Raw genomic sequence first — 14,607 nt, forward strand, 5'->3', positions numbered from 1 at the left:
CCTCAGTTAGGATACTGTGCCCGGAAGAGCTGACACAATAAGGAAGGATTTTGAATCCTGGGTAAGACTCATACCAGCCACACCAATCACACCGTATAACTCGTGATATTAAACCCAGTTAACAGTATGAAATACAACTGAGCCTCTCAACAGATGGCTCAACAATAACCCTTTAGTTAGGCAATAACTATATACAAGTATTGCAGACAATCCGCACTTGGGATGGGCGCCCAGCATCCACTACGGACTACGAGAAATAGATTTACCGGTGAGTAAAATCTTATTTTCTCTGACGTCCTAGTGGATGCTGGGGACTCCGTAAGGACCATGGGGATTATACCAAAGCTCCCAAACGGGCGGGAGAGTGCGGATGACTCTGCAGCACCGAATGAGAGAACTCAAGGTCCTCCTCAGCCAGGGTATCAAATTTGTAGAATTTAGCAAACGTGTTTGCCCCTGACCAAGTTGCAGCTCGGCAAAGTTGTAAAGCCGAGACCCCTCGGGCAGCCGCCCAAGATGAGCCCACCTTCCTCGTGGAATGGGCTTTCACTGATTTAAGATGCGGCAATCCAGCCGCAGAATGCGCCAGCTGAATTGTGCTACAAATCCAGCGAGCAATAGTCTGCTTAGAAGCAGGAGCACCTATTTTGTTGGGTGCATACAGGATAAAAAGCGAGTCAGTTTTCCTGACTCCAGCCGTCCTGGAAACATACATTTTCAAGGCCCTGACTACGTACAGTAACTTGGAATCCTCCAGGTCCCTAGTAGCCGCAGGCACCACAATAGGTTGGTTCAAGTGAAAAGCTGATACCACCTTAGGGAGAAACTGGGGACGAGTCCTCAATTCTGCCCTATCCATATGGAAAATCAGATAAGGGCTTTTACATGACAAAGCCGCCAATTCTGACACACGCCTGGCCGAAGCCAAGGCCAATAACATGACCACTTTCCACGTGAGATATTTCAGATCCACAGTTTTAAGTGGTTCAAACCAATGTGATTTTAGGAAACTCAACACCACATTGAGATCCCAAGGTGCCACAGGAGGCACAAAAGGGGGCTGAATATGAAGCACTCCCTTTACAAAAGTCTGAACTTCAGGCAGTGAAGCCAGTTATTTCTGGAAGAAAATCGACAGAGCCGAAATCTGGACCTTAATGGAACCCAATTTTAGGCCCATAGTCACTCCTGACTGTAGGAAGTGCAGAAAACGACCCAGCTGAAATTCCCCTGTAGGGGCCTTCCTGGCCTCACACCACGCAACATATTTTCGCCAAATGCGGTGATAATGGTTTGCGGTTGCTTCTTTCCTGGCTTTTATCAGTGTAGGAATGACTTCCTCCGGAATGCCCTTTTCCTTTAGGATCCGGAATTCAACCGCCATGCCGTCAAACGCAGTCGCGGTAAGTCTTGGAACAGACAGGGCCCCTGCTGTAGCAGATCCTGTCTGAGCGGTAGAGGCCATGGGTCCTCTGATAACATTTCTTGAAGTTCCGGGTACCAAGCTCTCCTTGGCCAATCCGGAACCACGAGTATCGTTCTTACTCCTCGCCTTCTTATTATTCTCAGCACCTTTGGTATGAGGGGCAGAGGAGGGAACACATAGACCGACTGGTACACTCACGGTGTCACTAGAGCGTCCACAGCTATCGCCTGAGGGTCCCTTGACCTGGCGCAATATCTCTTTAGCTTCTTGTTGAGGCGGGACGCCATCATGTCCACCTGTGGCCTTTCCCAGCGGTTTACCAACAGTAGGAAGACTTCTGGATGAAGTCTCCACTCTCCCGGGTGTAGGTCGTGTCTGCTGAGGAAGTCTGCTTCCCAGTTGTCCACTCCCGGAATGAACACTGCTGACAGTGCTAGTACGTGATTTTCCGCCCATCGGAGAATCCTTGTGGCTTCTGCCATGGCCACCCTGCTTCTTGTGCCGCCCTGTCGGTTTACATGGGCGACTGCCGTGATGTTGTCTGATTGGATCAGAACCGGCTGGTTTTGAAGCAGGGGCCTTGCCTGACTTAGGGCATTGTAAATGGCCCTCAGTTCCAGAATGTTTATGTGTAGGGACGACTCCTGACTTGACCAAAGTCCCTGGAAATTTCTTCCCTGTGTGACTGCGCCCCAGCCCCGAAGGCTGGCATCCGTGGTCACCAGGACCCAGTCCTGTATGCCGAATCTGCGGCCCACTAGAAGATGAGCACTCTGCAGCCACCACAGTAGAGACACCCTGGTCCTTGGAGACAGAGTTATCAGTTGATGCATCTGAAGATGCGATCCCGACCACTTGTCCAAGAGGTCCCACTGGAAGGTCCTTGCATCGAACCTGCCGAATGGAATTACTTCGTACGAAGCCACCATTTTTCCCAGGACTCGTGTGCAGTGATGCACCGATAACAGTTTTGGTTTTAGGAGGTCTCTGACTAGAGATGACAGCTCCTTGGCTTTCTCCTGCGGGAGAAACACTTTTTTCTGTTCTGTGTCCAGAATCATCCCCAGGAACAGTAAGCGTGTGGAAGGAACCAGTTGTGACTTTGGAATGTTTAGAATCCAGCCATGCTGTTGTAGCACTTTTCGAGATAGTGCTACTCCGACCAGTAACTGCTCCCTGGACCTCGCCTTTATTAGGAGATCGTCCAAGTACGGGATAATTAAAACTCCCTTTTTTCGAAGGAGTATCATCATTTCTGCCATTACCTTGGTAAACACCCTCGGTGCCGTGGACAGTCCAAACGGTAGTGTCTGGAATTGGTAATGGCAATCCTGTACCACAAATCTGAGGTACTCCTGGTGAGGAAGGTAAATTGGGACATGCAGGTAAGCATCCTTGATGTCCAGGGATACCATGTAATCCCCCTCGTCCAGGCTTGCAATAACCGCCCTGAGCGATTCCATCTTGAACTTGAATCTTTTTATGTATGTGTTCAAGGATTTCAAATTTAAAATGGGTCTCACCGAACCGTCCGGTTTCGGTACCACAAACAGTGTGGAATAGTAACCCCGTCCTTGTTGAAGTAGGGGTACTTTGACTATCACCTGCTGGGAATACAGCTTGTGAACTGCCTCTAGTACAGCCTCCCTGCCCGAGGGAGTTGTCGGTAAGGCCGATTTGAGGAAACGGCGGGGGGGAGTCGCCTCGAATTCCAGCTTGTACCCCTGAGATACTACTTGAAGGATCCAGGGATCCACCCGTGAGCGAACCCACTGATCGCTGAAATTTTTGAGGCGGCCCCCCACCGTACCTGGCTCCGCCTGTGGAGCCCCACCGTCATGCAGCGGACTTGGAAGAAGCGGGGGAGGGCTTTTGTTCCTGGGAACCTGCTGCGTGGTGCAGCTTTTTTCCCCTTCCTCTAGACAGAAAGGACCCGCCTTTTCCCCGCCTGTTTTTCTGGGGTCGAAAGGACTGTACCTGATAATACGGCGCTTTCTTAGGCTGTGAGGGGACATGGAGTAAAAATGCTGACTTCCCAGCTGTTGCTGTGGAAACAAGGTCTGAGAGACCATCCCCGAATAACTCCTCACCCTTATAAGGCAAAACTTCCATGTGCCTTTTAGAATCTGCATCCCCTGTCCACTGCCGAGTCCATAAGCCTCTCCTAGCAGAAATGGACAATGCACTTATTCTAGATGCCAGCCGGCAGATCTCCCTCTGTGCATCTCTCATGTACAAGAGTCTTTCATATGCTCTACGGTTAGCAATATAGTGTCCCTGTCCAGGGTGTCAATATTTTCTGACAGGGAATCTGACCAAGCAGCAGCAGCACTGCACATCCACGCTGAAGCAATAGCTGGTCTCAGTATAACACCAGTGTGTGTATATATAGACTTTAGGATAGCCTCCTGCTTTCTATCAGCAGGTTCCTTTAGGGCGGCCGTATCCGGAGACGGTAGTGCCACCTTTTTAGACAAACGTGTGAGCGCTTTATCCACCCTAGGGGGAGTTTCCCAATGTGACCTATCCTCTGGCGAGAAAGGGAACGCCATTAGTAATTTTTTTGAAATCACCAATTTCTTATCAGGGAAAGCCCACGCTTCTTCACACACTTCATTTAATTCTTCAGATGGGGGAAAAACTATTGGAAGTTTTTTCTCCCCAAACATAATACCCTTTTTTGAGGTACCTGGGTTTATATCAGAAAGGTGTAAAACTTCTTTCATTGCCTCAATCATGCCACGAATGGCCCTAGTGGACATTAAATTTGACTCATCGTCGTCGACACTGGTATCAGTATCCGTGTCGACATCTGTGTCTGCCATCTGAGGTAGTGGGCGTTTTAGAGCCCCTGATGGTCTTTGAATTGCCTGGGCAGGCACGAGCTGAGAAGCCGGCTGTCCCGCATTTGGCATGTCGTCAAATTTTTTATGTAAGGAGTCGACACTTGCACGTAATTCCTTCCATAAGTCGATCCACTCAGGTGTCTGCCCCGCAGGGGGTGACATCACATTTATAGGCATCTGCTCCCCCTCCACATAAGTCTCCTCATCAAACATGTCGACACAGCCATACCGACACACCGCACACAGGGAATGCTCTTAAAGGAGACAGGACCCCACAAAAGCCCTTTGGGGAGACAGAGAGAGAGTATGCCAGCACACACCAGAGCGCTATATAATGCAGGAACTAACTGAATTATGTCCCCTATAGCTGCTGTAATATTTACTGCGCCTCAAATCTGTGCCCCCCCCCCTCTCTTTTTTACCCTTTTCTGTAGTGTAGACTGCAGGGGAGAGTCAGGGAGCTTCCTTCCAGCGGAACTGTGAGGGAGAGATGGCGCCAGTGTGCTGAGGGAGATGGCTCCGCCCCTTTTTCGGCGGACTTTTCGCCCGCTTTTTTCTGTATTCTGGCAGGGGTAATTACCACATATATAGCCTCCGGGGCTATATATTGTGGTTATTTTGCCAGCCAAGGTGATATTATTGCTGCTCAGGGCGCCCCCCCCCCAGCGCCCTGCACCCTCAGTGACCGGAGTGTGAAGTGTGTATGAGGAGCAATGGCGCACAGCTGCAGTGCTGTGCGCTACCTTGGTGAAGACTGAAGTCTTCTGCCGCCGATTTTCCGGACCATCTTCTTGCTTCTGGCTCTGTAAGGGGGACGGCGGCGCGGCTCCGGGAACGAACACCAAGGACGGGTCCTGCGGTCGATCCCTCTGGAGCTAATGGTGTCCAGTAGCCTAAGAAGCCCAAGCTATCTGCAAGCAGGTAGGTTCGCTTTTTCTCCCCTTAGTCCCTCGTTGCAGTGAGCCTGTTGCCAGCAGGTCTCACTGTAAAATAAAAAACCTAATATATACTTTCTTTCTAGGAGCTCAGGAGAGCCCCTAGTGTGCATCCAGCTCGGCCGGGCACAGAAATCTAACTGAGGTCTGGAGGAGGGGCATAGAGGGAGGAGCCAGTGCACACCAGGTAGTACCAAATCTTTCTTTTAGTGTGCCCAGTCTCCTGCGGAGCCCGTCTATTCCCCATGGTCCTTACGGAGTCCCCAGCATCCACTAGGACGTCAGAGAAAGGTGAGTGTTCCCTACAAGGGACGTGATGATGTCCATTTGATGCGATGTGAGAAGCAGTGAAAAAAGTATAAAGAAACCTTTTGATGTACATCTCGCACTGAACGGAGGTCAGTCCAAAGGTGCGGACCTAGATGTGGAAGGAAAAGAACTTTCCAGCACTAAGAGAAAAAGAATTCTGTATCTAGATAGAGAAAATAGTTGGGCAGTATTTAGAGACTTCCCCAATTTTAGTAGCGCTTGTGGACTACTCTATTCTTTTTTGTATACACATGTTTACCAAAGAGTGGTGCTCTTTGAGAGTATAGTACAAAGTCGCGACTAAGGCGCAAGTTATTCTTCTCTGTTTTTTGCTATAACCAGTACTAGATAGTATAAGGGGTTCTACTACATGGGACACGCCCCCTATTGACCACGCCCCCTTTTCTGGGGGGGGGGGGGGGCATAATTACATCCTTGACTTTTGCATACCCCCACTTCAAAATTTCCACTTCGACCACTGTGTATATATATATATCCCAGAATTGCCCCGTCACTCCTCCAAAGCAACTGGCTGTGGTGCCCTTCCTTGTGGACCGGCAGGCCCACCAATGTAGAACCAACGAAATCAGGTGGCACTCACAGACTTGTGGCTTGTAGTGAAAACAAACTTCACTCCGTGAAGAAATTTATTGTGAAACAGGTAACGTTTCGGGGACGTATCCCCTTCCTCAGACAATTCAACAATGCAAAATACAGCGTATAAATACCATAAAATGACCCCATAAGTGGGGTCATTTTATGGTATTTATACACTGTATTTTGCATTGTTGAATTGTCTGAGGAAGGGGATACGTCCCCGAAACGTTACCTGTTTCACAATAAATTTCTTCACGGAGTGAAGTTTGTTTTCACTACAAGCCACAAGTCTGTGAGTGCCACCTGATTTCGTTGGTTCTAATATAATATAATATATATATATACATATATACACACACACACATACACGCATACATATACACACACATACATATACACACGAAAGTCCCTAACTGACTGACTTGACTGACTCATCACTAATTCTCTTACTTCCCGATATGTTAGGAACATGAAATGTAACATAGGTATTCTCAGGTTGGAAATAGGAAAACTACGCAACTAGAATTTTAATAGACCTCCCCTAAGGGGATGAAAAGGGGGTTGACATAATGACTTAATTACCGATGCATTGCGTGAATGATAACGCCCAAACGGACAATTGGATCAAAATTTGGATTGCACCTCCAGTGTGTAGAATTTAATAAACTACAAAAATGGTCCTGTCACTTTTAACCATATCTGCTACGGGTGTTCCTCGGGTAACGCCAAGAACCATGGATTAATATTTACTTACATTAAGACATCCCAAATTTACATCTCAATAGATTTACCAAATTATTAACACTTATTTATATGTACAACCGTGAAAATCAGAAACACACAAAAACTGTACATATACATACATACATACATACACACACACGACACACCCCTGAGTGGCACAGATATGCCCTTGTGCGAAGCTAGGCATGCCCTTTGGGTGCCCTTGGGCACCCCCCCTACACAATGTGCCACACTCGGAAGGCACATACTACTACCGACTATAATCTTCCTGAAACTAGTTTTCAAAAGTAGGCAACTAACAGAACACATGGTACATTGATGAAACTTGGACAAACAAGGTAAGGAAACGCATAAGCAAAAGCAGATAGCTTATTACATCTCTAACATCAGACACAGTAAAACTCAAGATTAAACAAATAAATTGGCAAACTGAATGTACAATGACACAAACTGGCAGCTCAAAGGAGTCAGACTCTGCTATACAAATCATACAACTTTTCATGCTTAAGCAGAGCAACTAATTTACATTAATCTTACTAACTTTGCTGATGCCTGGCAGAAAAATAAGTATGCATTAAAGTTATATCCTAGTTACTTGCGAGCAACAATTTGTAAATGACTAAAGTTTAGTCCAAACTCTCACAGCACCTCCATGTGTGTTCACGGAAACAAAACTTGCCAGGCTCACTATATATGACTAAAGCTAGGTGCACACTGTCCATTTTTATTGGGTCAAACCATGAAAGAGGCAGATTTTTTTAACCAGTGGAAGATCCAGTATCTGCACTACATATTATGAGGTATATTTAGTTGTGAGCGCAATTTTCAAAATGCAGGGCTTTTCCCTATTCAATTGCAGGGGAGAAATTCAGCCATGGTAATTTGTACAGGAAGTACCACTGCTTTTTTCTGGCAGCCCCAGAGCAGGTGCAGTCAGGGAAAATCCTAATTTCAAAGTGAAAATGTTGGGATTAGGTGCACGGGTAATGGTAATGAAAACATGGTTACCATAGCCACAGCAATTTTTACTGCAGAAATCATGCATCTATCTGGATATGCCAATAAGCGGCGGTTTTTATTGTTTATTTTAAATTATTGATTTTCTGCCACACCACACTGAATTTGAATATACCCGCCCACAAGGAGGATGGGGTAATAAACCACATAAAATATTGCCAGATTATTGTGAATGCCCACACTACACGATATCGGGACCTCTTAGACAATATTTTCTGTCACGGCCGACGGATCCGATAATGAGCATTTCTGGATGTTTTTGACTGTGGCCAAAATACTCATGCCTACATAATAAAACAAGTTAATTACCCGATTACTGGCAAAACGGTCCAATAATTGCAGTGTGTACCTGGCCTAAAGCTAGGAATCATTAAGAGAACATCAGATATACACACACTATGCAAATGTTCCTTCCAATTATGGCTATTAACCTAGTGGAAATATTGGGGGTAATTCCAAGTTGATCGCAGCAGGAATTTTTTTAGCAGTTGGGCTAAACCATGTGCACTGCAGGGGGGGCAGATATAACATGTGCAGAGAGAGTTAGATTTGGGTGGGTTATTTTGTTTCTGTGCAGGGTAAATACTGGCTGCTTTATTTTTACACTGCAATTTAGATTGCAGATTGAACACACCACACCCAAATCTATCTCTCTCTGCACATGTTATATCTGCCTCCCCTGCAGTGCACATGGTTTTGCCCAATTGCTAACAAACTTGAAGCTGCGATCAACTCAGAATTACCCCCTTTGTGTGGTTGTACACATTACACAGATTATCTGCCTATGTAGCTGCAGAAATGTCACCAAGTCAGAGCGTATAGGTTACAAAATCTGCGCAATGTCTGCACTACTTTTATTGCATCTTATAAGCTTGCTAGCAGATCAAATCATCAGATCCAACCAGATAATCAGTGCTTGTACATAGTATACAATTATTGGCCCAATCATGCATGAACAGGCTGATGTGTATGTGTACCCAGCTTTAAGGGCCCCATACACTTACGCGACATGTCCGTCTGACATGTCGCAGGCGATCACCTCGGCAGCCTCCCGGAGGGCAGGATCGGCCAAGATACATCTGATGCTGTCCTTTTGCATACGATATATCTTGGCGATGCCAGCCATGCCCCCAGGTCGGACCAGATTGAATGTGCAGCACATTCTATCTGGAGGATCCAATCCGATGCTCACGGGAACGCACATCTGATCGGTTCGGGAACACCTCTAAAATGCCCGATTTCAGCCGATATATCAGGCCGAATGCCCGAATTGGGCTGAAATCGGGCATTATTGCTCTAGTGTATGGGGCCCTTTAGTTTTCTACATTGATGCAACGACTGCAGGAAAAAACTTTTAACCCCTATGGTGTAGTTTTAAACCCAATTGGCAGCAAATGGCTAATGGATATGACCCTGTTACTCTTGATCTGGATTTACTAGATGTTGATCAGAAAATATGGTAAAGTCAGTTAGAGGATGACCACACTAATGGTATCAATGTGTATGTGACCAAACATTCATGGGCACCTGCAATATTGCAGAGAGTGCTTTATCCCTAATGTCATATATATCACAGATCATGGGGGGAGTGTAATAGGATGTGAGAATCAGAAAGGGAGATATTTTGGGAAAGTTCTTCTGTTTATTTAAGGTGGCAATCATTTACATGGCAAAAGAAACCTGATTTTGTCATGTAAATGATTGCCACCTTAAATAAACAGGAGAACAATCCCAAAATCTCTCACTTTCTGATTCTCACACCCTACGACATTGCCCCCTATGTAATTAACTTTTATCTGTACAAAGGATTTTTTTTTTTTTTTTTTAATTACCAGAAGACTACAAGCCAGTCAAACTGATATACATTCCAACATTCTCCTTTCAAAGACCTCCATGTGCAGATTAATGGGGATTCGAGAGGGCTGGATGGTGGAAGTCCGCTTGCACTGTCCTATAGTAACACCAATTACTTTGTAAAGTAGCAATGCTGTCTGCATGAAACACCGGGAAAGTGCGGGGTGGGCGGCTCCAAGGATACACCCATAATGATGAGGAGCTCCAGGTTGAGCAAATAACATACGAGTTAGTGGTTTGGCATGAAACTTCACACAGATATCCTGTACTGTATCACAGCTATTGCTCCTTTTGTGCACAGATGGATGCAGCTGTGCTACAACCCTATACATGGCGCATAGACAGTGTACTAACTGGATAGTAGAAGTGGGGATTGAAAACAACAACGGGGGTTTGAGGCCCAATAGTTAATTTACCTACTTGTTAATTGGGAAATAATTCTGAAATATGCATTTTTTTAGTAAGAACTCCAAGTCACATTATGCAACAATTAGAGCACTAAAGACAATAGCTTTTCAGAGATGAAGATCACTGGATTAGTCAAAAGGTGTGTACACACGGTCAGATTTTTGCTTGCTATTTTGACTATGTAGTCAAAGTCACAAGGAAAGTTAGTGCAGATCTCAAGGTGAAAGTCACCTTGCGATCCCGTTGTGATACCGATGCGCAGTCCCGCGAGGTCGGTATCGCAAGCCTAGATAGTCAAAATTGACTTGCCTGCACAGTCTATCTAGTATAAAAGTATAGTCAAAATTGACAGCCAAAATCGCACATAGCCAGTATGGCAAGCACAGTCATCTAGGCTTACGATACCGACCACAGTCCCTATCACATAGTAAGAATCGGGCATAGCCCGAATCTCACCGTGTGTACACACCTAAAGTTATCACAACCCGCACAAATAATCATGTATTTATAAAGGAGTAGAATGAAATCACCTCTAGAGCAGGAGTAGAAAGCAGGACATGGGTGGACTGGGACACATCTGCTGCATGGATGTTGTTATGGTAGGCCACATCCGCGTGGTAATGATCCTCCAGTGTCATCATGTATGTGATAAAAGTGTCCACGGGAATTCTAAAGGTTTTTAGGAGGTCTCTTTCCTGAGGTATAAAGAAAAGATGTATGTAACAATGACCATCTGGTAATAAGCATTGGAAGACATAACTGCTGATTGCCTACCCACACTCACTTTACGGCTCTGAGAAACCCTTTACCGATTTCTTGATTTTGCTACTGACATTCATTTCCACTTCCTAATCCCCCTCAACCCACACACACAGCTAAATCCACTAGATATAGTTTTATATTTCCTTTCCCTCCAAACAGGCAGTACCTTAATCTTCCACTTCAATTACTGCTGCTTGAACTTAATCCAGAATCTCCCAGTTGCCACCACCATTCACTGACACGGTCATAGGCAGGCTATGAGCTGGATTCAAATGTTATCCCCTCCTCCCGGCCACGATCGCGCCCGCCAGCGGTATTCTAATGTTACTGCTGACGGGCACGGCCCCGGAGGTAGGGAGCTGAAATGCATGTAAAGAGACCCGTTTCAGCACCCAAAACTGGTCTTTTCACGATCGCACCCATTAGTTTAGTAGGGCTTAGGTGCTTTGCACGCCTAAACCAGAGTGTACTGGGCACGATAGGGGCGATAACGGGGGCCATTTGAATACCGTCCCTCTATCTCCCGTCACTTTAGATGGGAGATAGAGGGCACGTTCAGATTTGAATTCCCCCCTATATGTTCCATATCAGTATGTCCAAAATGATGCAACAAATTGCTTTGGTAATATAAATGATCTTCTGTTTGGAAGACCCAGTGTGTGTTCTTCTGGATTATTGTGCTGCATGTCACCTGTGGCAAGTAACATATCCAGTATAAGCCGCAGATTGCAGGATCGCTTTGTTAGGGCCATCCTTACTATACGTTTCATGTCATTGCTTGCATGTATAAGGATTCCCTCAACATACAGCACTGCATAATATCTGCCCCAACAAAGTACCAGTGTAAAATATTTGCATTTTCTTACCTGGAAGATTGAGTACATGATAACTGTTAAAGGCCTGTTTCCAGAATATTCAGCTATCTTAAATATATCCAGACCCCATTTATTTGCATCTTCTATTTCCTGTAATGTAAGAAACAATATGGATGTATAGGGGTGTGTTTGTTATCTAAACTAAATTTGGTTTTAACACCAGAAAGATTCCAACAAACAATATGGAAAGAAAAGATTTGTTTATTCCAGTCACCTTAGCTAGAAGCGGTTCATGGTCAGTCTTCACACCGAAACGCGGGATACTGCAGGTGGTGAAGCTGGAACTGTGTGTCAGCTTCTTGACGCCACTAATTTGAGACATGGGCCTTTTCTTCTTTTCTTTCTCTTTCGAAGTCGGAGAGGGGATTTCCACTTCATGCTGCTTATCTAGTGGAAGCAAATTATTATTTACTATTCTCACATCACACTGGTAAGTACAACATGTCAGTGTCATGAGACATAAATATACGTGTGACATAAATACACATGTCCTATAGCAGATGATCAACTTGTAACATAAATAAACCTTGTAGCAATACACTTACCTAGAAAGGTACTAGATATATATTCAGACACCTGGTTTCCAGAGCGACTTGTTTCAGACAAGTGTGTCAGTTCTCTATTCAACATCCTCTTAAACTGGAGGAACAAAAAAAAGGCGAAAATGAGCAACAAGTCGGAGAAACTTCCCCAATAGGACTTATTTACTGTAATCATAGTTATTTCAGACCTGCTTTTAGGTAAGGGCCTAGAGGGGCATGTGTCCTATGCCTCTAGCAGTAGTTTATACAAGCCCAAGAAGGAGGAATTTCCATTTGTCCAGCAAGCTCTGATTGTATTTAATAAGATACCTTCACAATAAGTGGCAGACTAGCCTGCCAGCAGGTAGCATTGTGGTCATTATAACGCTGAATGTGGCATATGTCTATAGAATGTATTCATATAGTAGCTGTATGTGCCATAGCACCCTGTAAATTGGGACGTAGTTATGATCCCGGTGACCGGGATCCCGGCGGTCAGCTTACCGACGCAGGGATCTTCATTGGCTACTATGTCTTTAAAAGGCAAACTGAAAGATCAAGGCATATGTGAAACACGCTAGCGGGGAACAAGCATAGAAACACTTAGTGCACTTATTTCTGGCCTATTACGTAGGCCTTTCTATGTTATTTTCTGGAAAGAAACTGCCATCATTTTGATACATACCATAAACAAATAAGCTATGTCCTGATCACAGTATTTGTTCTGTCTAGCTATGGGAATAGGAGGAGAGACCACAGCTTAGTGTCATTTACATTTCTGTCAATTGGATGAAGCTGAACCCTGCTGTGGAAACAACATAGTGTGCAATGCATGGCACTGCTGAGAGTACAGCCAAGCACAGTGTCAGCACTCATCATCAGCAATTGCTATGGAGCTGGGGCTGCTGTCTCAGGCAGGAGGCATGCACTCAGTGCCAGGCTTTATATGCCACAGTGGCCGATGCGTTGCATCAGGGTCCTCTCGACATACTGTATTACGGATACCCCCTCCATCTTCCCTCTGATATATGTGATCCCTATGCATCCATCACACACAGCGCTCACCTTAGCCCACAGAGAGCAGTCCATCTTCCTGCTCCCAGCACCCAGGGGAGTGCTAGGGGATCCCCCATGCACAGCGCCGGGAGCCGCTCATCACCCCCTTGGGAGTCCGACTCCAAGGAGGTGCCCGGGGAGAGCCGGAGGACATGCCGGTGATCGGGAGTCCCTGCACCGCTCCCCCAACAACACACAACCCAGGGACAGCCGACCAATCGGAGAGCAGAGAGCGAGCCAATCCACAGGCAGGAGGAGAGTCAGACTGAGGGGGTGCGACCAATGGCAAGGATCAAAACTGTCCAATCACAAGGCACTGATAGAGAAGAGGGCGCGGCCGATGCGGCATCAGCCGGAGCAGCGCAGGAAGGGGCGTCACTAAGGACAAGCATAGCTAATGGGCGGGGCTACAGCAGGCGATGCGACAAATAGAAACGCGCAGTAGGCGTGACCGAGGGGCGCTGATCTCTATTTCACCTGCAGCAGCCGCCTAATATGCGTGACAGGCATGTGGTCGTGCTGTGCACACGCGTGTACTACACGGAGAATGTTGAGCGGGGACGCGGCATGCACGTGTCTGCCAGCAGCGCTCACGGTCACAGCTGCTGCCAGAGCAGCCATTTATCCGACGCTAGCATCGTACACACTGGCAGGAGTTGCAGTCCCTTCGGCCAGCCGTCACCAATACTCTGCTCCTGAAATGCCCGGCTGCAGTCACCTGTGTCAGAAGGGGAGGGAGGGGGTGCAATAGCTGCATGGCTGTACACACTGCTAGCAGCCGCGGATTTTTAATAGTGTTTGTTTTCTACATTGCCTCCACAGCTTGCCTACTGCCATGATTAACTTCATTCCAGCACATCTCCTTTACGCCTTCTTTCACACACATTTCCCTAGGTAACTAATGTTGATACTGTATATATGGGTGGTCTTCAGTTTGCCGGCTGTTGGGTGTCCTAGCGTCTGAATCCCTACAGCCGGCATACCGACACCGTTTCTCCCTCTTGAGGGTCCACGACCTCCCTGAAGGGAGAATAGATAGCGTAGCGCGATACCGTGCCCGCAGCGTGGCACGGGCTGATTCCGGCGCCGGTATGCTGTGCGCCGGGACCTGACAGCCGGCATACCATACTACACCCCGCATATATAATATAAAATCTTTCCTCTTCCAGCTACTTCAATTGGGAAGTCAATGGAAATTTGTGGGTACAGCATTGTGCACCATGAAAAAATAGATCTTGGAGGAGGTACTGCATTTTA

The 14,607-nt window shown here is 46.4% G+C and overlaps 1 protein-coding gene across 4 annotated transcripts in view; it reads right to left on the reverse strand.

Moving 5' to 3' along the window:
• Window positions 1-14,607, reverse strand: part of PDE4C (phosphodiesterase 4C) — a 652,343-nt gene that overhangs the window by 62,245 nt on the left and 575,491 nt on the right. For 3 of the 4 annotated variants that reach the window (XM_063916145.1, XM_063916163.1, XM_063916154.1), the window contains exons 7-10: window positions 12,319-12,412; window positions 11,988-12,160; window positions 11,765-11,863; window positions 10,667-10,831 (exon numbers count right to left, since the gene is read on the reverse strand). In XM_063916145.1, coding sequence (XP_063772215.1) covers window positions 10,667-10,831; window positions 11,765-11,863; window positions 11,988-12,160; window positions 12,319-12,412 — 531 coding nt within the window. Of the gene's footprint in view, window positions 1-10,666; window positions 10,832-11,764; window positions 11,864-11,987; window positions 12,161-12,318; window positions 12,413-13,359; window positions 13,638-14,607 lie in introns of those variants that run through there. The other variant, XM_063916171.1, reaches the window with a different exon arrangement.

This window comes from Pseudophryne corroboree, chromosome 1 (genome assembly GCF_028390025.1).
Source record: "Pseudophryne corroboree isolate aPseCor3 chromosome 1, aPseCor3.hap2, whole genome shotgun sequence".
NCBI classification, from domain to species: domain Eukaryota; kingdom Metazoa; phylum Chordata; class Amphibia; order Anura; family Myobatrachidae; genus Pseudophryne; species Pseudophryne corroboree.